General features: G+C 35.7%; 5 protein-coding genes across 7 annotated transcripts; 3 read left to right on the top strand and 2 right to left on the bottom strand.

Moving 5' to 3' along the window:
• Positions 1-3,806: 3,806 nt before the first annotated feature.
• On the top strand, positions 3,807-5,365 carry LOC132149352 (ATP synthase subunit f, mitochondrial-like). The gene is made up of 4 exons (XM_059558514.1): positions 3,807-3,933; positions 4,799-4,906; positions 5,009-5,125; positions 5,231-5,365. Exons 1-4 carry the CDS (start codon positions 3,918-3,920, stop codon positions 5,257-5,259), a joined length of 270 nt encoding a protein of 89 aa, XP_059414497.1. The 5' UTR covers positions 3,807-3,917; the 3' UTR covers positions 5,260-5,365.
• A 202-nt stretch (positions 5,366-5,567) lies between these two features.
• LOC132149353 (cleavage and polyadenylation specificity factor subunit 4) lies at positions 5,568-8,512 on the bottom strand. Of its 2 annotated transcripts, none has more exons than XM_059558516.1 (8): positions 8,095-8,512; positions 7,917-7,967; positions 7,687-7,839; positions 7,441-7,536; positions 7,217-7,310; positions 7,034-7,106; positions 6,785-6,949; positions 5,568-6,670 (listed from the first exon to the last, which is right to left on the bottom strand). In XM_059558516.1, exons 1-8 carry the CDS (start codon positions 8,195-8,197, stop codon positions 6,602-6,604), a joined length of 804 nt encoding a protein of 267 aa, XP_059414499.1. In that variant the 5' UTR covers positions 8,198-8,512; the 3' UTR covers positions 5,568-6,601. The 2 variants fall into 2 exon arrangements, with proteins under 2 accessions (XP_059414499.1, XP_059414498.1); XM_059558515.1 differs by having other exon boundaries at positions 6,785-6,952; positions 8,095-8,511.
• Positions 8,513-9,682: 1,170 nt separating this feature from the next.
• On the bottom strand, positions 9,683-11,530 carry LOC132149351 (protein BUD31 homolog). Its single transcript, XM_059558513.1, has 4 exons — positions 11,320-11,530; positions 10,979-11,101; positions 10,724-10,890; positions 9,683-9,880 (listed from the first exon to the last, which is right to left on the bottom strand). Exons 1-4 carry the CDS (start codon positions 11,411-11,413, stop codon positions 9,830-9,832), a joined length of 435 nt encoding a protein of 144 aa, XP_059414496.1. The 5' UTR covers positions 11,414-11,530; the 3' UTR covers positions 9,683-9,829.
• Positions 11,531-11,952: 422 nt separating this feature from the next.
• On the top strand, positions 11,953-16,246 carry LOC132148625 (28 kDa heat- and acid-stable phosphoprotein-like). The gene is made up of 6 exons (XM_059557323.1): positions 11,953-11,965; positions 12,156-12,247; positions 12,765-12,864; positions 14,261-14,366; positions 15,407-15,558; positions 15,655-16,246. Exons 1-6 carry the CDS (start codon positions 11,953-11,955, stop codon positions 15,714-15,716), a joined length of 525 nt encoding a protein of 174 aa, XP_059413306.1. The 3' UTR covers positions 15,717-16,246.
• Positions 16,247-16,538: 292 nt separating this feature from the next.
• LOC132149349 (serine hydroxymethyltransferase, cytosolic-like) lies at positions 16,539-23,302 on the top strand. 2 transcript variants are annotated; one of them, XM_059558512.1, is made up of 12 exons: positions 16,539-16,682; positions 17,709-17,807; positions 18,087-18,232; positions 18,385-18,500; positions 18,608-18,768; positions 19,567-19,648; positions 19,984-20,196; positions 20,277-20,393; positions 22,252-22,374; positions 22,492-22,608; positions 22,755-22,865; positions 22,949-23,302. In XM_059558512.1, the coding sequence occupies exons 2-12, from the start codon at positions 17,721-17,723 to the stop codon at positions 23,119-23,121; spliced, it is 1,446 nt and encodes a 481-aa protein (XP_059414495.1). In that variant the 5' UTR covers positions 16,539-16,682; positions 17,709-17,720; the 3' UTR covers positions 23,122-23,302. The 2 variants fall into 2 exon arrangements, with proteins under 2 accessions (XP_059414495.1, XP_059414494.1); XM_059558511.1 differs by lacking the exon at positions 16,539-16,682 and adding an exon at positions 16,807-16,938.
• The last annotated feature ends 362 nt before the right edge of the window (positions 23,303-23,664 follow it).

Below are 23,664 nucleotides of genomic sequence, written 5' to 3'. Positions count from 1 at the left end.
AGGAGAGGAGTGATGAACCAATTTGTGCAGGAACAAGTTCCAAACCTGCTGGAGAGTAATGAAATAAGGCTCAAACACTAGCCTGTCATTAATCGTGTCTACTGCTGGGGTTTGTAGCATCAAGAGGTCTAACTTGAAAAACTGGAGGAAATGTTCTCATAACATGCTGTTGAGCAACTGCTATTATAAGTCAAAGCTCAAAGATTCAAGTTATTTTTTATTTCCAAGATTATTCAGGGAATATATACATAGCAAAAATTAATAATAGTTTACAAATTTAAAGGTACTGTATGTAGGATTGACATCGAATGGTTGAACTAGGTATTGCAGTCCAAATTCAAAATATTGGAGAGGGTTCTTTTCACTCATCCTCAGACTTGACGCACATGCAGTTTGCCAGACTGATGACACCAACAAGAGCGAGCGCCCTTGACAATGAATGAAATGAAATACGCTACTTCCCGCCTTATATATATGTTCATATATACAGTACATAGTGCCTTCTGAGCATCTTATTTGCAATGTATTGTGAACTGCTTGTAACTGCATCTTTATTTCATGATTTTGAAACATTTTATCATGCTATTGTGATTGTTTTTTATCTCATTTTTTTATTTATTATGTCTCATTATCTAAACATTAACTCTCATTATGATATCAGGAGGTGGCCTCCAAACAGACCTGTGCCCCAGGGCCTTACACAGAGGCAGCATGTACTTGCAGTGCAAGTTGACTTCAGCATAAACACTGCAGGGAATTACAACGTTGGTTGAATTTAAATCATTTTCCTAGAATTGCAATTAGGTATTAGGGTGTTAAGGAATCTAACAGCCTCAGGGAAAATGTTTCAGAGTCTAATATAGTCCGTCTGTGTACTATAATATCCTTTTTGAGATTGTGGGAGGGTGAAGAATTTACAGGAGGAGGTATTAATTGTACCATAGAACTTGTGTATGCAATATTTGTAGTATAGGTCATTATAACAATAATTTTTGTAAATGTAATGAGATTGGATATTGTAAATTAAAAATCATTATGCTATACGTTATCATGACAGTTATTGACAGATATGAATGTATAATACAAAACATAATAGTCTCTCATCTCTGCCAGACAGATTTTTGATATATTGTCAAAAGCAATTAGCTTGTGAGACATGCAATGAGGAAGAATTTCTTGGACACACTTCAAGGTCTTAACTTTATTAATATAATCAGCGTAAACTGATCTTCCTTGACTGCTCTTATAAGATTAAAAACAAGGGCTGTGTTCCGAATGCAATACTAGCACAGCGAATACTGTACATCATGCACTGTATTTTGCTATATTTTTTAAATAGTAAATTAAAAAAGTTTACATTTTTACAATGTTCATTATTTTGATGTAATTAAGCAGTTGAGTTCTTGAAACTAAAATAGGTTATTGTGAATTTTGAAAAAAATTGCGTAGAAATATCATTACATTTATATTTACATTTCAAGTGAGGCACATTGCATTGTGGGATACAGTACTTCATGCTGTAAGCTCAGTTGGCAAATGCAGTAATCCGGTTATCTTATTCATTGATTATTCTAGTATACATACTTAATCCTGCAGCAGTAGTATGAGTAGAATGGTAGTATTCAGTATGAAACACAGGGAAAAAAAATACAAGTAAAAAAGAAAGAAAGATGGAATCCACTGGCACATGGGGAATTTATATATTTAATATCCTTCACATGGCAGATATATGAGCTAGAACAATAACATTCTTTCGATTACATCATTTTCATAATCACAAGAATTATTAACGTATTAAATTAGAGTCTGGAATTGAGATTGGCCTGATATTACATCTGTTAGCAGACATTATGTTGAACTAATAAACCTGGTTCTCTGAAAACATAGATTAGAAATAATATTATTATAAAATCTGATAACCCCACTATAATGTGTCCTACACTAATGAAAGAATAATATTTGCAGAGTAAACATATGGCTAGTGAAAATCAGAGCAGATATGTGAATAATGAATATCAATATAAGCTAACTGCACACTGGACCGTATAACTCCTGAAAGACTATGGACTGATGTGCACTTTAATGAAAATCTCACAATTATAATTCTGCCTGGGATTCTTATGGCAGAGCAAAGTAATGAATGACACTTATGCCTTTGACCTCCTGTTTAATGCATACGCTCACACTTTCTAATGAGATCACCATGAGAGTCTCTTCTCTTTCTCATTTATTGAATGTTACTCAATAGTAAATTTTGCACCAGCATTTTGATTGTAAAAAATACCATTCATTTGTTTTAGGCTATAGTATCTTACAATGATTCTCCGTAATAAATACACATATAGTCATTTTTGTTACACAGACATTTACTCAATGTCATGAGGAAAAAAAATCCACGTTGTATAGAATATTTACAGTTTAAAGTCTATACACCATAAATACATGATTTAAGACCTACCTATCCACTCAAAGGCTTTCAGTTGCCAAGAGAGCTTGGTTTTCCGCCATATGGAAAGATCTATCTGCACCTAAATGCAATTGGCAATAGGCAAGACTTGGATTAAGGTTTACTCTGGGCATTCAATTAAGGAAAGAGCCTGTCAAAACTGATGCTGTATATGTCATCTGTACTGTATGACTTTGAAAACCTCTGAAAAAATAATCCTGACAGCAACACGAGTCCATAAAATGAATCATCACACTTTGTAATGCTTGAAAATGAATCTTATCTGAAGGCAGTGGCATATAGACATCCCTGAAACAGTTAATCAGTTCTGCAACAATGTATTCAGTGACTAAAAGCAGGATGTTGGTCTGTTGCTCAGATAAAGATAAATGCAGATGTTCATATTATAAGAACTGTACATACTAACATGCTTTACTACCAGAAAGATGACGTGTTTTGATGCATTTACCTCATAACTGTTTTACCAACAGGTCTGTGTATGTGATTGAACGTAAGCACTACACTGAAACCTTAAACTGAATCATCAGTGAACTGACTTGAGCTGGAAAATGGCTCTGATATTGTCCTCTTGCATTATTGACAAACTATTTTCCTGTTGACACTGTAAAGCTGCTTTGACACAATCAGTATTGTATAAAGCGCAATACAAATAAAGGTGACTTTGACCTGACTTGACTTTTAATATATAAGAAATAAAAAAGCGAAAGTGATAGAATATCATTTTTAAACTTTTTTTTGTAACTTTTCTTATGGACATTTCTTGTAAGAAATCCCCTGAAGTATTTTACGCTTATTATTTTTTTCAGTTTGTTCCTTTGATGCTATTGTATGTAATACAATGTAATACAATAATGCTATGTAATTGATAACAGCTGAAAACACTGTGATCCTCTCTCTCTCTCTCTCTCTCTCTCTCTCTCTCTCTCTATATATATATATATATATATGCATGTTATATCACTGTTCTTGTTAAGCGATAAAAAAGCCTGTGTATATAACAAATGTCTCCCTCCAGTGGTACCAGCGTATAAAATGAAAATGTAATAATTTATAATAACAAAAATAAATAAATTATATACATATATAAACTTTCTGGTTGCCTTATCGTTTTTATACTGAATAGTTTCATTAGTTTCAGTTCCATTAGTTTCATTACTATTTTATTAGCGTATGTGCTTTTGTGTAGAACTTCGCTAAAAGGGGGATGAAACATATAGAAGTGTGACATCCTTTAGCATTATAACCAACGCATACAAATAAATTGTTGTTCTGTTTCTTTATATTGATATGGCCATGTATTTCCCATAGACATAGTCCAGAGTAATGAGTGTTTCGTCTACACGGCGGCCACGTGATCTTTAAACCACGCCCTTCAGTTTGCTCGTTGACGTCACGTCATTTCACTCCCATCGTGCCCCGCTACAGCCATCATCTTGAAGTTCAGAGCAAGATGGCGGATAAACCAGGTACGGTTGAATGGGACATGCATAGATGAATATATTTCAGTGTTGGATGGGAAGGCTTTACAAAAAGCGCATTCTCTTATTAATTTCTGCGTCTGAAGGCACGAATGGAGTGAATGTTCATGTGGTCGTTTGTACGCAGTGCGGTTCAAGGCCTCGAAGCAGGCAGCGAGTCATGTCAAGGACTTTCAGTAACATCGCCTGCACTGCTTTACCGATTACAGACATGACCGAATAACATCTTCAGTACATGCACATTCTTCCGTAGTGTGTTTTTTTATATATAATCGAGCTAGTGAAGCGTGCTGGTTAGGTAATGACACAAAACATTACTCTATAGAGCCGGACAGCGTCCAAATAACTCCATTAATGCAGCAGAGTTTTAATTTTGTTGGTTAATAATATTGGCATTTTACTGAAAGTCTCCAGGATAAGGCCAACTAATTCTAGTAACTATAAAGTAACAATAATAAGTATAAATAAAATAAAAATCCCGGCGTAGAAGTGTTCTTACAAAAAGTATAGTTCTTCTGTATCTAACATCATGGTACTGAATAGATCTCAAACAGTTCTGTTGTAGTGCTGAAAATTATTCTAATATATTTGAAAGCAAACAAACATAATACCATGGTGCATTTTGTGACAGTTTGGTCTGATTTGAAACAAGTGCATTTTGCATAAGCTGCAGACTGAAGTGTGGCATCCTTTAGCATTATAACCAAAGCATACCGATATTATTTTTTCTTTCTTTTTTTCACAAACTAGTTAGTTCTCAGTTTCATTTGAATGCACAGGAGAACTAGTTTACTGGGATTAAGTGAAATGCCTGTATTTATAACTGTTTATTTAATGTCTTTTTTTCCGATAGTAGCCCTGGCCCAGAAGAGGCTTTTGGACGTCAAGCTCGGAGAACTGCCATCATGGTTTGGAACAAGAGACTTCACCCCAAACGGACTTATTGGTGGTGTTCGAGGAGGTAATGGCCAGTGTATTTATCATTACAAAAAAATTTTTTTGATCAGTATTGTTTTTATTGTAGCTGTTGCATAATCTTTTCCCCAATCAAAACTTATTATAGGATATGAGAGATATTACAACAAATACATCAATGTGAGGAAAGGTGGCATTGGTGGAGTTGCCATGTTCCTTGCTGGTTACATTGCCCTGAGCTACCTCTGGGAATACGATCACATCAGTAAGTACAAATTAAACGTATTAAATAATCGGTAGTAGTGTGTCCTTCACTGTTGTACTGCTGTCTAAATTGTCACTGAAAAAGTGTTTTCTTGTCCCCTGATAGAGCACGACAGGTGGAGGAAGTACCACTGAAACCCACTGGACCACCAGGGCACTCAAATATTTTGTCTGCAGCAGTGTTATCATCATACTCCAGCTTTCTCTGTTTGTGACCAAGAATAAAATGACATTCATTTAATTTTGGCTCTTTATTGAAAGTATACAATATGTTAACTGTATGTAAAAGAACTTGATTAGTGTTCACATTTCTTGTGATGAATTAAACGTGTATGCATTTTTTATTGGGGATTAATAGAGTTTTTGTATTTTTGTATGTCACTACTCAATCATTAGGATGGTTTCACTTGTTTTAAAACAGATTCAGTAATAGCCCAGATTACTAGGGAAAAATTGAGAAAGTCTTTATTCAGGCAAAAATGACCATTCAAAAGCTATCTTGAGGTTGATATGTATTGTAATAAGCACAACAAATCAGTTTCATTTAATATATACATGAAGCATCTTCACAGACTACAAAGTGATGTCCTTTCTGCCTTAACAATTTCAGATAATCTTGGTTGCTTATTGACAAAATTCTCTCTGAAAACATGTTTCATATATTTTCAGCACTGCTTTAAAGTTTAAGCAATCAAGATGCTTGTTGCTCCAATACAAAAGACTGTAAGGTTTTATGTGAAAGAAAAACGAAAATCTATATGAAAACAGTAATTACTAATCATTCTATGTATTCAGTGTGTGCTGTAACTGAGATGCACATGGACAGTGAAGGAGAGCCACATTTATGTCCCTCAACTAAAGCTTTTGTGGAGAAAAGTTAAAGAAATGGTTCACCCACAAGCCATCCAAGATGTAGATGAGTTTGTGTCTCCACTGGAACACATTTGAAGAAATGTAACATAACATGACTTGCTCACCAATGGATAATCTGCAATGAATGGGTGCAGTCAGAATGAGAGTCCAAACAGCTGATAAAAGCATCACAATAATCCACATGAATGCAATAGTTTGCATTTGATTATGAACTTGTATTTTGGCCAGAACCAATGGTTTAAAATTGAAATGCTTTAAATGACAGATTAGTTTTTTAAAAACATGCCGATTTTCACTTCACAAGATGGTAACTGTTTGAGTCATTTGAATTATTGTATTGTTTTTATCAGCTGTTTGGACTCTCATTCTGAAGGCACCCATTCACTGCAGAGGATCCGTTGGTGAGCAAGTCATGTAATGCTAAATTTCTCCAAATCTGTTCAGAAGAAGACAAACTCTTCTACATCTTGAATGGCCTGAGGGTGAGTTAATTTTTAGCAATTATTCACTTTTGGGTGAACTATTTCTTTAATGTACCGGGAATTAAATATCTCACTTTGCAAGTTACTGTAACGTTTATTGGAGATCCTTTTTGTAGAAAACTTTACTGTCCACTCAAAAACGCCAGGTGTCCTTTTGTGCATTTATTTGCGTAATGGCCCTTCTCACCGCACTGGAAAAAGCAAACAGATGCTGAATGTGACTGTACATTTGAGAATATCAATAGTAGTATGTAAAAAAAAAAAAAAAAAAAGTATTTTCTGCACAAAATCAAATGGTGTCCCACCTTGTAACACGTAACTTGATCAAGTGGACGAGGGCCACGAGTTCCACCTATGTTGTTAGAGTGCACAATCCCAACAGAATTTGGCATTCTCTGGTTGTTGTTGACATATGTGTTGGTTAACTGGATGAGTGACTGTGATGACCTGTTTGTGGGCTGTGTGTTTTGCTGCTGGATATTAAATTTAAGATGATACATAAGTATCAAGGTAAACATTGAACATATTAAATAAAAATAAAAAAATCCACAAACCTTTTGTTGAGACTGTGCCTGTTGTGGTAAGGGTGGCTGTTCAGTTGCACCCATAGGGAGTTCAAATCTTGGGCTAGGAATTGAAAAATAACAATTTAATATGGTTATAACTAATGTAGAAATCTTTATTTAAATCACACATATGAACAGGTATTCGCAGAAATTGCAATCACAGATACTCACTGCATAAATTTGCATGACTTGCCCTCTGGACAGAAGCCAACAAGGTAATTTACACAGATGACTCTTCTTGTGTGTCTGTGCCTGCAATCCGGACCTAAAGAGAAGGTGAGAGAGGAACAATTTTTTTTTTAATATTTGTTAAGAAATAATGTAATATCAGTGTAAAACAATGCTGATTTATACAACTACTCTGCAAAAGAGTACAAGCACTGCAAACGACCTACCATGCTTGCAAAAGCCCCTGTCGTACCATGGGCAATCTTTAATCTTAGATTCTGGGTCAATGTGCAAAAATGGACACTCTTTATTACTGCACTCCCCTGCAAAAACACAAATACATTATCAGCACTACTAACACACACAGAGAGTGATGGATGGATGGATGGATGGATGGATGGATGGATGGATGGATAGATAGATAGATAGATAGATAGATAGATAGATAGATAGATAGATATGAAAATACTAACCAAATTTAGAGTAGAAATAACATTCAGGCATCTTTGTCATGTCATACTCATGTAAAAATTCACACTGGTCTCCTTTCTTGCATAAGCCCCTCAGCCAGTGCTTGCACACCACGCTCTTTTCTCCACTGATGTGTCTGAAAGGACACATTCCACCTGTCAAAAGAGAAAGCTGTAGAGTCTGATTAAAGCAATAAATCTGAAATCTTTAAAGCAGTTTTTGTAACACATGCCTTTAATACAAGCGGCTCTCATGAAGAACTCGCACACAGCTGCGCCAGACTCTGAAAAATAACATTTTATATCATTATTACAACTCTTCTGTCCTAAATGATACTTATATAGCAATTAATCTTATATATGTAACTGAAGATTTAAAACAAATACTAATCAATGCTCATATTGACTTACTGTCCATTCCTGGAAAAGGCAGTGGCTGAGCGCCTAACTGTTGTTCTACAGCAATTTCTAGATCAAACTTGATATGATCGACAGTCGCGATTAATTCCTGCATTTTGGTAGTATATTTTCTATATTTCTACCAGCAGCTGAAACTCTTATCTTTATAGCACCTGACCAGAAAACTAAATAAGTCTTACTGGCGAACAACTTAATAATCAGTTTGCCGTTGATCAGGTTTAATTTCTAGACGTTAGTTGTCAAAATAGCGAAAAAGTATGCAGACTTATTAGATGAGGGAATCAGTTTTTAATGTAGCTCATGAATACATCGGTAAAGATAAAGATTATAAATAAACAGTTGAGTTTAGAACCGTCCACTTCCACAACGCTCGTTCACGAGTGACCCCTGAACTCCAGGCCGTACGATCGATTACAATAACATCGATTTTCTGGGTCCGAGCGATGCAGTTTTTAGAATGAAGAGGAGTCATTTTTTCATATTAATATTAAAAAGTGTGTCAACGAACTTTTAGTGATTTGTCGTTAGATTGCAACTTTGAACTTTGGTGGCACAAAGAATATACGACAGGATAGTCTTGATCAGTGTGTTGGTTGTTGATTAAAAGGTCTGCTGTAGTTCCTCTATACAGAAATATGCTGTGGTGTGTCAGAGACCCATTGACTAGCTGACCTAAGATTACAAAAAAAAAAAAAACAATACGATAAGCGTATTAATTGAGGCTTATATTTCATAGATGTAAACTACCAACCAGAAGCTTTTTTTCTGTTGTTCTGAAATAAATCCAAACTATATCGTTTCTGTCATGTTCAGGTTACTAGGACTCAATAAAACTGAATATTGTTCTAAAAAATATATAAATATATCTTAATGTATATATTTTTTAAAAGCTTTAAAAAAACAAATATTCTATTTCAAACGTATTTCTTGACTAATATTCTCGTGTCTGTTAATTTAAAATGATTTAAAACACAAACATCAGTCCAGCTCGTCCTGAACTTCAATAACTTTTTTGTATATTTTTGAGCTTTAATCCTAATTTCAATTTGGTTTATTTCCCAGAAGTCCCCTATAGATTGTGAAATTCTGAGTTTGTTATAAATTTATGTATTTCATTTGATGTCATTTTTAAGCAAAGAAAATATAGAACATAGCTGACAAATCAAGGAGACTTTCTGACAGGTACGTTGTAATCTGTTTTGAAAAATTAATTGATAATTCTGACAAGGTCGTATGGAGATTTACCCTCGTCCCTTCCAAGACAAAGCCTTTTACAACATTTCATTTTTCTAACATCACTTTCATTAAAAGATCTGCATGGGACTGATCTGCAAACTGGTATTTTCCATTGATATTAGGATATTTTTGTTGCCACTCTGCAGTGGGTAGACAGTCAACAATGCACATGTAAAATAAATCATTCCAAGATTCATACCAAAAAAAAAAAAATCAAATACAAAAATCTGATTTGTATTTATATGGGATGAGATATGTTATTTGATTCCTTTTACCAGAGCATGCTTATAACATATTTTATAAAAGCACACACTCAAAGAAAGAGATACAGTACCCAGAATGATTAAGATACACAAGTTTAATAATAATAATAAAAAAATAAGCATTCACAATTAATAAAATAATTTTTACAGACCCAACGTCATAATGACACCTCAATAAATGTATTACAAATACAAATCAAAGTTCAGTAAGTTGTTGCCATTTTGACTCATCCAGAACATCCTCTGCATCCACAGTGAGTGCACTCAATGATACGACCCTAAGAAAACAAAAGAAAACAAAATAATTTTTGAAAAGAAATTAGGAACAGTGACATACAGTGAATAATGGGACAGCTTTTTGATGAAAAACAAAACAAAACAAAAAAACAGAACATGTGACAGATGTGTAGGACTTTGATTAAATTAAATCTTCTGAGATGCATGGGGTTAAAAAAAAACATGAAACATTATATATGCAGATTAATTATATGTTGTGTTTTACCTTTTCCTGATGAAACTCTCATGAGAGGCTCTGTTGCCTCAAAATATCTAATGAGTAAATGTAATTTATCCTTGGCAAAACTGTACTGCATATGAAAGACAATTTTGTCCTTTTCAGAGTTTTATATGCCTTTATTTACTATTTCATAGAATAATGAGTTTAAAAACACAGTACACACGTTTTTTCCAAACATCTATCAAACATTTTTGTTGTTGGGTTTCTATTATATGGGGACTTTCCATAGACAATTTTTAAACTCTTGTAACTGTATTTTCATTCCTCTAACTCTCTGCATTTTTACATTTCCGAAAAAAAAATCTGTTTTCCTCACAGGGACCAACTGTTTTTACTGTAGATGATGTGAGTGATTTAGAGGTACACATCTCAGAAACTGAGGACAATGTTTTTATCTACATAAATGAAATCAATAAATATATAACAAACAAAATGTCATGTTTTGTCCTAAAAAAATATTTAAAATATTGGATGGGTAAAGTGCAAGTAAATAAAAATACAATTATATTTTCAATTTGACTAATTTATTGATACACTTAAATATTTGGGGTTGAAATTTGCACACAACAGGAGGGTTGAACAACTTTAATACTGCAGAACTCACCACTTCCAGCTTGCCTTTGGGAACTCTGCAAATGCAATTTGTGCCAAAGTTTGTGTCACGCGTCTGAATGCACCGCAGACAGCACAGATTTTCATAGCCCTGTTTTTTCCATTTGGCAATCAGATTCTTGTCTGCATAGCCCTCTTTGATGCAATATTCATAAAGCTCTGCGGATGAAAATATGTTAACTCACATGGACAGTAAACAGATGTCGGAATAAAACAAACACTACAAAACAGCACCTCACCGCCATACCTCGACTGATGGCCTTTCTCTTGTAGAAAAGGTCAAAAATGTACCGGCTGCGTTGGTGATGAAGTCTGAAGATTGGCCAGAGGGACTCAACTTTACGTTTGCCCTCATGTGGCTCGGTTTCAACTGGGAAATTAAAGCATCAGTTAGCTATCATAATCGATAACCAATAGTTACATAAACATAGTGACAATTAACTAATTTTCTGTTCTATAAGAACAAATCACACGTGCATATTAATGCTACACTACACAAACATCCACTCCGTTTAATTAAACGTCCGTGATAAACAGTCGACATGTTAGCTTTCTGGCTAACGCTAATTTATTCTGTACTGAACGAACCTTCGCGCATTTTCTGGTCCAGCTCGTCAAGGGTCGGCTCTATGAGCTCCCAACCATCGGGAGGTGGTTTCCTACTCCTTTTCACCTTAGGCATTATATTATTTAATCAAAAGAAGGTCCTCTCGGTTGTTTATCAACAGCGAGTCGCTATATGAAGAACTTCCCCGAGTTCTGTCGCCGAGGAGATGACGTCACGCCAGAGGTCCGTTAACTTCGAATAATTCCTCAGCGTTATTATATTTGAGATATCGTTGCTAAAACAGATGGCATTACACCTCGACTCTTTCACGTATCCGCAATGGTTTTATCATGTTCAAACGGTGAAGTTATTCTCTCTTCCAATTTTTTGCTTCAGGCTAGGTGTCTTGATCGAGTGCCTGAGTTTAAATATCGGAACATGGAGCAGCTGGCTATATGATAATCGATGACTGTACCAGCTTAATATTGGAGTTTTGTATTTGTTTTAGTTACTGTTTCGTCCTCGAGCCAAATAAAACCACGTATTATTAATTACTGCCTTTTAGTATCAACGGAGTTGGATACGCGTCCTGTTATAATAAGTGAACCACGATTGTGTGAGTGTGTTTTAGTCGACTATTTTTTTTTTATATCAAGTCAAGTTTAATCTGCATCATGCCGAAAGGAGGTAAGAGATCATTTCGTTGTGTGTGTTGTGTCAGCACACGTCATGAGCTCGTGCTGGTCTACACACTGTCGTCATAGTCCATTCTGAATGACGTCATTGGACGTGTAAACAAAATAACAGGATATTTTCACTGAGAACAATATTATTAGAAAGTGGTTTCCCTTGTGATTTTTTTAACTGTTTATTTTAGGAAAGAAAGGTGGCCATAAAGGTCGCATGAGAACTTACACAAGTCCTGAAGAAATAGACGCTCAAATGAAAGAAGAAAAAGAGCGAGAAAAGGTAAGCTGTATTACAAAATCAGACGGAAATATGAGAAATCTTAAGAAATGTGGGTAAGAATGAAGTTGACACTGAAAGCAAGCATGAACATTTAAGCGAAAGAGATGAAACAATCGACGTGAAATGGAAATTCACTCTTCTTTCTAATTTCATGTTATTGATCCCGTCAACAGTTCAGTCGTGTATGTTTAATTTCTTTACAAAAAAAAATTTTTTAAACAAAATAATCACAACTCAATAACTCATTTAGTTCACTTAGTCTCTATCTTAGATCCGGCTGCATGCTTCCATTCAGTCAATAACAGACGGATAGAACCAAGTCCTGGCACTACATTTTGTTTGTTCAATAATCTGTTTTACTCAAATCACATCACAGTCTTTATAGAACAGTATTCTAAGCACAGCAGGAGATGATTGATTCACAAGAGCTCCACTCACTGCAACCACTTCCTGTTTTAGACAAATTGGCTAAACAAATTCATTGTTGCATGTGGTAATGGTTTATTTTACATTGTAGAATGAAGAAGAAGAGGGTGCAGCAGTGAACGACAACCAGAGTGAGGACAAACTGACAGCATCAGGTTCAGAGGACAGTGACGATGAGGGCTCTCGGGTAAGTTTTCTCTCAGAATGATGACAAGTCCATGTTCCTGCAGAGCAATCCACTTAATTATAGAGCCTCCTGCAGATTTATTTATCAGAGACGACCGTGGCAGGACAGACATTCAGACAGATACGCTCTTACTCCATGTATTTAATGCGGAATCTTGGATTTATCACTGTGTTTGGAATGTAGGAATTATGTATGTGGAATGTCGTCAAATAATTTAGTGCCGTTTTTGTAGGAATGCCAATTTGAACACAAACTGATCTCTTGTCTCCATCAGTTTAATTTGAATATAATATACTTTGTTAGTATGTATAAATATTTGTAAGTATTACAATTTTTTAATTTATATAAATGTTTATGTTTTAGTAATTTTGTTATGTGCTTTTGTATTTTTTTTGTATTTCTGTATTTCTATTTAGCTTTATTATTATTATCATTATTATTTTCAGTTTTATTAATTGTAGTACTTAAAGAAGTTCACTTCCAGAATACAAATTTCCTGATAATTTACTCACCCCCGTGTCATCCAAGATGTTCTTTCTGTCTTCAGTCGCAAAGAAATTAAGGTTTTTGAGGACAACATTCCAGGATTTTTCTCCATATAATGAACTTCAATGGTAGCCAATGGGTTGAAGTTTAAATTGCAGTTTCAATGCAGCTTCAAAGGGCTCTATACAATCTTAGCCGAGGAATAAGGGTCTTATCTAGTGAAACGATTAGTAATTTTCTTAAAAAATACAAAAGTGCATCGTCTTGCACTAGCTCTGCGATGTGCATCGCAAATTCATGCATGATGTAATCCCGTTGGAAAGATCACGTGCGGTTAGCTATTTCTAATGTGTACTCCAGTTCAGAGAGGTAGGGTAGGGCAAAAATCTCATTTTCTCCTCCAACTTCAAAATCGTCCAACATTGTTGTTTTATCTTTTTTTGTAAAGGGCATTTGACTTTCTTTGCACATTTGGTTAGTAAACACTGGGTCGGCACTTCTGCCTACGTCACGCCTGACCTTTCCAACGTGATTTTGTAAAAAGTGGAGCTGGTGCAAGACGAGCATTTGTGGTTAAAAAGTATATACATTTTACGTTTTTTAAGAAAATGGCAGATTGTGTCTCTAGATAAGACTCTTATTCCTCAGCTGGGATCATGTAGAGCCCTTTGAAGCTGCATTGAAACTGCAATTTGGACCTTCGACTTGATGAGCAGCACTGAAGTCTAAATCTATTACCACTGAAGTAAGAAAGACATGAACATCTTGGATGACTGATGGGGGTGTGTAAATGATCAGGAAATTGTTTTTGTGGAAGTGAACTAATCCTTTAATATTTCATGTTTCTTTTAGTTTTATTTCAGTTAATGCAAATGATTGTAATAGTTTTAGTTCTCCATTTTGTCACAGAAAAGGAAGGGTGTTGATAGAGATTGAAAATCCTAATCGAGCGGCCCAAAAAACAAAGAAAGTCACAGACATAGAACTCGAGGGTCCCAGACAGCTTTCCAGAAGGGAAAGGTAAGAGACACTGGGGTGAGTGAAGGTAACAACATTTTCTTCATGCTACTTAATACCCTCTCATTATTTATCATCATTTGTGACAACTAGCGGTACCAGGATTTTTATTGTAGGTGGGCCTCCAGAAAACTGGATTGGACAGTTAAAATACCCCCCCCCCCCCCCCAAAAAAAAACAAAAAAAAAAAAAACGGTTTTCCCTTCATCTCCGTTCCAGCACTTTTCTGCGGCACTGAGGACAGCAACTTGTATCGCTGTCCTCAGCTCAGTGCTGAGGCGGACAATTTGCTGAATTTAGAATAAAATAAGCTGCTTGGTTTTGTTTTACATTTCATATTATTCATGACATCCGCCAACGTCATTCACTTGCTGGTGATGATGCAGAGTCCACACGTGGGTAGAAGCCGCTGATTGGCTGAGAAGCTTTCACTCAAAGCTTTCCTCGGGCTACTTATTGGATGAACCGCTAAAATGAAAATCACTCACTACTCAAAATGGGTGGGCCCGGACCTAAAATGGGTGGGCCCCAATGGTAGCGTCACGGCTGTTTGTGACCCTGGACCACAAAACCAGTCTTAAGTGTCAATTTTTCGATATTGAGATTTATACATCACCTGAAAGCTGAATAAATAAACTTTCAATTGATGTATGGTTTATTAGGATCGGACAATATTTGGTTGTGATAGAACTATTTGAAAATCTGGAATCTGAGGGTGCAAAAAAATTTTTAAAACTGAGAAAATCACCTTTAGTTCTCAAAATGACTTCTTAGCAATGCATATTACTAATCAAAAATTAAGTTTTGATATTTAACTGTAGGAAATTTACAAAATATCTTCATGGAACATGATCTTTACTTAATATCCTAATGGTTTTTGGCATAAAAGAAAAATCTATAAATTTTCACCCATACAATGTATTTTTGGCTTAAGACTGGTTTTGTGGTCCAGGGTCACATTTAATGTCACATATTTTACTATTTGCAGACTTGTGAATCTGTTCCCTTTCAGCTCTTTCAATATACTGCTTTCAATATTTCAGAGAAGAGATTGAAAAACAAAAGGCCAAGGAGAGGTATATGAAAATGCATTTAGTAGGAAAGACAGACCAAGCTAAAAATGACCTTGCTCGACTCGCCATTATCAGAAAGCAACGTGAGGAGGCTGCACGGAAAAAAGAAGAGGAACGTAAAGGTAAAGTAACAGCATTGTTAATGTTTTAGAGCAAATTATGAAAATGTCTCGCTGTAAATCAGATATTTATTATTGTTTTTTCCTTTGTCACTGTAGCAAAAGAAGCAGCGGAGGCAGCAGCAGCAGCTAAAGGACTACATACGTTGTCTCTCAAATAATCCAAATAGTGGATTCTTTAGATGTTTTGATGCATTTGTGGACAGTATTTGATTATATTGACAATGTTATTTTTGAAGACAAATCAAAATATAATGTAGGATGCTATAACACAACGTTCCATTGAAAAGGAATATTTCAGAGTATATTAATCTAGAAAGCAGGCATTTAATTGTCCAAATAAAATGCCTTTGTGAGAGCCCTGATGCTTCACTCTTATATCTTAATGCTTGCTTTCACTTTGATATTAGGAATATATATTTATTCATATATTTACACATTGCCACATGTAACTGAGTCAACTTTGCTGTCTGAGTTTAAATAATTATAGTAAGGACAACAATTTTATAATCTGTCATCAGTTGTAAAGGACCTGGTGTTATTTAGAATGATGTTCTGATGGTATTCTCTTCTTCAAATGATGTAAAGAATAACATACACCAATAAAATGTCAGAACGTTTATATATATATATATATATAGCTTAGTAGTATTCTTTTAACTCTTCTGAGAAACTGTTTTGATTGAGGTGTAGTTTTGTACTCAAATGTATTTATATTCAAAATGTTGTAGTTAAATGTACTGACAGTTGCATTTATTTTTAGATAATTTTAGAATGTATAAGAAATATTTGTTAAGTTAATTTTTAGTTATATATTTTTGTATTTTTATTATTACTAATATTATTACTACTACATATATTTGTATTATCATTTTAGATACAACACCATGCCCTTGTTCTCCAGTTCTCCACCCTCCACCAAAGCCCAGGGTGACTGTAGCATGTATCATCTGAGATTTTGATAGAAAGTTGCCACGCCTTTCGTTTTGGGCGGGGCAGACAGTTGGTTAGCCACGCCGCGCAGCGCGTTGTTTGGTCTCCAAATTTCGCGGACTTTGACACGAGGAAACCTAAAAAAAAAACTTTTCACACAAGTTTGGGACGGAGCGTTATTTTCTTTCGTAAAGGTGAGTTGAAGGAATGTTTCCTTTGCATATCATCACAGCTATATAGAGAAACATTTTTTAAAGCTAAGGTAACGGAAATCAGAGTTTTAGTGGATCAAATCAAAACCTTGTGACTGACTGCATGTGCTCCACATTCTCGGCCGATGAATGTCGATCCGTTAACTTACCATTGTGCAAATCGGTGCATAGAGAGCACATTCACATTGCTATTTGACATCTCTGTGTCAAAGAATCACATCGGTTTCGTTTTTATAAAGTAAGCATTTGTATCTAAGCCACACATCGTTTGATATGTAATAGTTTCAGGATGTATTTCGCGGGAAAAATGTAACCCTAAAGGTAGTAGTTCCGGTTTATATGTCTGCGAATCTAATTTTGTCTTTAAAGTTTTGGACAAGACGTGGAAAAAAGCTACTCAAAGTTTTGTTTCGTAATCTGTCAGAAGCGTGCTCAGCGCAGGCAGATACAGTTGCATCATTTGATTGACAGCTGAGCAGTGTATTTATGGTTATTACAGTGTTTATTAATGACCTTTTATTACTCTTTTTTTTTCAGTCTTTGTGTAATTGTAATTTGTGTTTTAGTAATTTTTTGTGCTATTGTCATTTTTTATTAGTTTTTGTTAATTATTTTTTTTCCTTCATGTATTTTAGATTTAGCAATTTTAGAATGTAAACGTGTATTAAATGTTTTTGATGTAATATAAATTTTTTTATTTCAGCGTTATTTGAATTAAAGAAAACTATTTTTAATAGTTTTTGTTCGTTAATAACTGCTGCTGTGTGCATCACATTGCTGATTACTGAATATCAGTCTGAGCAAAACTCAAAAGAGACTGAACAATAAACATTATACTGTGCATTTGATCCAAGAATACTGTGCTTTGAAGTTAAAGAACTCCAACTCAAGTATTATTTTACTACATATTATATAACCCAGTGTATACTATGCTTTGCATATGGGGGTCTCCTAACATTTAAATTATATATATATATATATATATATTTAAAAAAAAATTCTCTCTAGGGATCATCAACTATGGCACAGATCAACGGCCATGACAATAAAACATGGGAATCTCATAACAAGTTGATGCTGGAACCTCTGAGCACAAATGATCCTGAGGTAAGTCAGTGATTTATATATGCAACCAGCCTCAAGACTGTATTGTGAATCCATGCAGTGGACCATGAATGATATTCTGCTGTGCAAGAGGAAAAAAAAACACATTTGTTTTGGCTTGTTCTGGGGGTTATGATGAAATCATGTCTCCTAGACTCTGATCTGCCATGTGACCGGCAGCTTTAACCTAGCTGTGCTCAACTAGAGTTTGATTCATCAATCAAAACTTGTGTCATTGCTTGATGTTTGTTAATAGCATGAATCTATTTCTGTGTGCACTAGGTATTTAATATAATAAAGAAGGAAAAGAAGAGGCAGACTTATGGATTAGAGCTCATTGCCTCTGAGAACTTCACTAGTCGGGCTGTTTTGGAGGCTCTGGGTTCCTGCATGAACAACAAATACTCTGAAGGTTATCCTGGTCAGAGGTGACTATTGTGCAATGACATTTTATCTGATGTTACATTACAATTTTATATTATTGCATTTGCCAATAAGATTAGTGTTGTGTAATTTAAACTTCGAACTTAGACATTGTGCTTATGCATTAAAAATGTCAAACTTTGTTAAATCTTTTAAGGTATTATGGAGGCACGGAGCATGTAGATGAACTGGAGCGTTTGTGTCAGGAACGAGCTCTCAAGGTGTACGGCCTCGACCCGGAGAAATGGGGGGTGAATGTTCAGCCGTACTCTGGTGGGTTTGTTTCTGTGTCACTGGACTGTTGCTGTAAGAGATGATGTAACAATATGAAACTTTAACACGAGCACATTGTTTGAAATAATGTTTCTTTTTTTCCTCAGGATCACCAGCAAACTTTGCCGTATACACAGCCATAGTGGAGCCTCATGGGCGCATCATGGGCCTTGATCTTCCTGATGGTGGCCATCTCACACATGGCTTCATGACCGACAAAAAGAAAATCTCAGCCACTTCCATTTTCTTTGAGTCTATGCCGTATAAGGTGACCTTCAACATAGTGGTGATCTCTAAACTGAACTAATGGGAAAAATTGATGTTGTGTAATTTGCTAGTTTATTATACTTTGTCCATCTTCTACTCGCCCTCAAAGCATCCTAGGTGTATGTGACTCTCTTCTTTCAGAATAATCCAATTAAAGTTATAATAAATATGGTCCTTGCTCTTCCAAGCCTTTCAATGGGGGTAAGCGGGTGTTTGTTGTCAACAGTTCAGAAGACGTGAAATAAAGTGCGTGCATCTGCATCGGGAGGTGAATAAAGTCCCCCTGGTGCGAATCCATGTGTTTTTGTTAGATAAATATCCAGATTTCAAATGTAATAAACACTTTTTTTCTCACTTCTGCTGATTGTGGGACACAGAAGACATGCAGGCGGAAGATGGAAGATGTAAGTGTTGCACGTCTCTGGAAAATGTAGGAGGAAAGGAAACAAAGTTTCCTTACTTTAGCAAAGGAAAACCAGTCTCCTCTTGGCTTAATTTTAAAATCCTCCAACATTTTTCTTTGCAAATCCTCGTTTTATGCTTCTAATCCGTGACCAGCGTTTTTTGTTCTGTTTCACGTCTTCTGAACTGTTGACAACAAACACCCACTTACCCCCATTGAAAGGTTTGGAAAAGCAAGTACAATTTTTAATATAACTTTGATTCAGTTATTCTGAAAGAAGAAAGTCACTCACACATGCTTCAAGGGTGAGTAGAAGATGGACAAATTTTCATTCTCGGGTGAACTAAACATTACATTTTTTAAAAAGTGTGATTTATATATATTTTTTTCATCTAGGTCAATCCAGAAACTGGATTCATTGATTATGACAGACTTGAGGAAAATGCTCGTCTCTTTCACCCAAGACTAATCATTGCAGGTCAGTGCTGTTTCTAGCCCCCCTTCCAAATCTGACAGTTGAGATTTTTTTTTTTTTTAGACTTTTATTCAGCACTTTGTTCAACTATCTGATGTGCTACATAATTAATTTAGGAAAAAACAAGAGATTTTGCAAAAATAATTACAAACAAATACAGAAAGAGATTTTCTGAACATCCCCTCTTTCTGCTAGTAATCATACAAACAAATTGGGTTTGACTGAGTCAGACTGACTCAGGCCTGCTCTTATGGACTAGTTGGAAGGGAAAAAAAGTACTTCAACATCAAAAGAAGTGACAAACATCACATGTAACATTTCTGTGTACCATTGTTAAGGCACCAGCTGTTATTCCCGTAACCTGGACTACAGTCGCTTGAGAAAGATTGCAGATGGGAATGGAGCGTATCTTCTGGCAGACATGGCTCACATCAGTGGTTTGGTTGCAGCAGGAGTCGTTCCATCTCCGTTTGAATACAGTGACGTTGTTTCCACCACCACTCATAAGACCCTGAGGGGCTGCAGGGCAGGAGTCATTTTCTTCAGGAAGGGTGAGTTCAGTGTGAATTGACCTGTCATACTAAATCTCGGCCGTTGACAGCACTGTCATAATTAAACTCTTGAATTTCAGGGGTTCGTAGTGTTGATGCAAAGACGGGTAAAGAGACCCTGTATAACCTGGAGAGTCTGATTAACCAGGCAGTGTTTCCTGGACTACAGGGCGGCCCTCACAACCATGCCATTGCAGGTAAGAGCTGATGTCCTCCGAGTGTTTTGATGAGATGAGATCAGGTTATGTAAGGTGAGATAAGTTTAGGTATGTTTGCATTTACAGTAGGAATGTTTGATTAATGTTTGATTGTGGGAAGTCGTGCCCTAAGGGTTAGCGTATTGGACTTGCAATCCAAGGGTTGTGAGTTCGAGTCTTGGGCTGGCAGGAATTGTAGGTGGAGGGAGTGAATGTACAGCACCCTCTCCACCTTCAATACCACGACTGGGGTGCCCTTGAGCAAGGCACCGAACCCCCAACTGCTCCCCGGGCGCCGCAGCATAAATGGCTGCCCACTGCTCTGGGTGTGTGTTCACGGTGTGTGTTCACTGCTGTGTGTGTCCACTTTGGATGGGTTAAACGCAGAGCACGAATTCCGAGTATGGGTCACCATACTTGGCAGTATGTCACTTTCACTTAATCCATGATTTATTAATCAACATGTAATTTGAACTTGCAATTTAATTAGATGCTGGAAATACAGTCTGATGTTAGAGTGCACAAGTATTTCTCTGTATATAGAGAAACAAGCACCATTCTTTTGTCTGCCCTTTATCAACCCAATCGTCAGTCATGTCAGTGCTTGCCAGGAGGGCATGCAGGTACACTGTAATTTTATCATGATCAGACTAGTTGTATATGTATGTATGTACTGAATTTAAAGTTACTACTTGACTTAAATTCAAAGACAAAATAAAAGTTGTAAATATTTGATAATCTTCAGATTGTTTTAATGGAATATGCATTTTTTGGTAAACATTGATTTAACAATTAAACTGGTTTAAAGAAATTAATTTAGGCATAGTCTAAATTGAAAAAATTTTCATTAGCAATTTTATAATTTTGCCGAATGACTCAAGCATGTAACAAAAATGTTACGCTCCTTAACATACTTTGATGCTGTAATTACTGATTATCATGACTTATACTGTCTATTTATGTGTTGCATTGCGCTGCGTAAACATAAAAACGTGTCTGGAAAAACAACAAACAAGTGCTACTCTACACTGCTCAAAACTTGTGTTTGAATGATCAGTGGGAAATTCTTTAAATATGAAAACGTACATACAGGCTGTATTGTAGGCTTCCAGGAAATAGTCCTTGTCCTCCGTAAAATGCGTTGCACACATCTGAATATTTGGGTTGAACTGTTCTGTAACAGTGTTGTAAATACAAGTTATTCACTGATTTCTAGTCGTGTCCTCTTTTGGAAGAAACACACAGCGTCTCCACAACATAACAGTAGAGGCAGCAACAATACAACAGTGACTATCAAAGTTACGCCTTCTTTCTTTAAGTGAACATTTGGATGGTGCTATGCAAATCTTTCCAAATAGTGATGTAGACATGTGGGGGCGTATTTGAACGAGGCGTTTTAGGAGGGTGTGGACAAGACTTAACTTTTATAAAGAATATCTCTTTAGGTTTGAGTCTTTACAACTTTAGGGATCTTATCTATTCACGAACAGCTCGTAACACACCAAAGAGAAAGGAAAAATTTAAATCGCATCATATGATCGAGATTTGATTTGATTTAATATCACCTAACATAAAGTACATACAAAATATGTTCTTTAAATGAAAATATTGTTAATATTTATTAATAATTCTTATTATTTACCTTAATTGGTGCTATTAATAAAAAAAAAAAAAACGTCTAAATCAATTTTGTGTCAATCGATTGTTAATGTTCCTTCCAATTGACATCCTTAAACTTATTTCAGATTTTTTTTTCTACCCAATATGTGCCCAATATGTTTATTAAAATATTCTTAATTTTTTTTCTACCAGTTATGTGCTTCATTTTATTTGTCTGATTGTTTGATGTGATGCACAGGTGTTGCTGTTGCTTTGAAGCAGGCTCTGACTCCAGAGTTCAAGACCTATCAAGTGCAAGTTCTGGCAAACTGCAGGGCTTTAGCCGCCACTCTAATGGAAAAGGGCTACAAAGTTGTTACAGGTGAGTTCCTTAAGGATTTAGGTATAAGTTATAGGTAAATCAAACTGTTGTCTGAGGGTGACAGAGATTGGATACAGTTGCAGCTGTGTTCACTTTATCTGTTGTCTTTATATTTAGGCGGCTCCGATAATCATCTCATCTTGGTTGATCTGCGTTCAAATGGAACTGATGGAGGAAGAGCAGAGAAAGTCCTGGAGGCTTGTGCCATTGCCTGCAACAAGAACACCTGCCCAGGTGCAGTGAAAATAATCAATTAATAGCAGTGTAACTGACAAGTCCTTTACAATGAACTTGATCATGTTTGACATCTTTTTGTATGTTTTATTACAATAATCTAACCAGTAATTCCACCGTTTCTTTTTCCAAACTTTGTAATGAAGGTGATAAAAGTGCCTTGCGCCCCAGCGGGCTTCGTTTAGGGTCTCCGGCTCTTACATCTCGAGGACTTTTGGAGGATGATTTCCGCAAGGTTGCTGAGTTCATTCACCAGGGTGAGTTTTATGCTTATGCAATAATGTAACATTAAAGAATATTATACTTGATATTATAATTGACTATGTGTATCTGTCCTCAGGCATTGAGTTGACATTGGAGATCCAAAGAAACATGAATCCTAAAGCAACTTTGAAGGAGTTTAAAGATGAACTGGCTCAAAATGAGAAGTACAAACTGAAAATAAACGTAATTCGAAAGGAAGTTGAAGACTTTGCTGGAAAGTTCCCAATGCCTGGGTTGCCGGAGTTATAATAACTGTCTTTGTGACTATTTGCTCTTCCTGGAATAAAGATTTCTATTGATTTAATGGGCACAAAGGCTTGAATACTACTGAGCAGTCCACTGCAATTATAATGCGCGTCAATGACTTGCAATGCAATGCCTCAATGACCATATGTATAAATCATCTAAATGGTCCGTTTTTGATCACACATTTAATTGGTTTCTTTACAGTGTTTCTAGTCATGTTTCCTCTCATTTCTGTGGATAAACCCATTGTTGAATAAGCTGTGTAATCTATAAAAAGTTTTACTGTACACTTAAACAGATCAACAGAGAAGTAAATGACCAACTGACACAATCAATCTCAACATGCAGTGCAAATAAAGCCTGAAATATTGTAAATGTGAACATGTGATTAGATCTTTTCTTACTGATAAAGTGTAAAATTTACTTCTCACTGTTACTATTTACTCTAATAAGTTTACATGTTTAAGTCATTACAAATCTTGTGCCCTTTACTATTTAATAAAGGAAAGTATGTTTTTGCTGAAGACACAAACTGCTAGGTATAAT

This window comes from Carassius carassius, chromosome 9, assembly GCF_963082965.1.
Source record: "Carassius carassius chromosome 9, fCarCar2.1, whole genome shotgun sequence".
Classification (NCBI taxonomy): Eukaryota; Metazoa; Chordata; class Actinopteri; order Cypriniformes; family Cyprinidae; genus Carassius; species Carassius carassius.
Note: the sequence above shows the minus strand (reverse complement) of the source record. Positions and strands in the feature narration are given on the sequence as shown.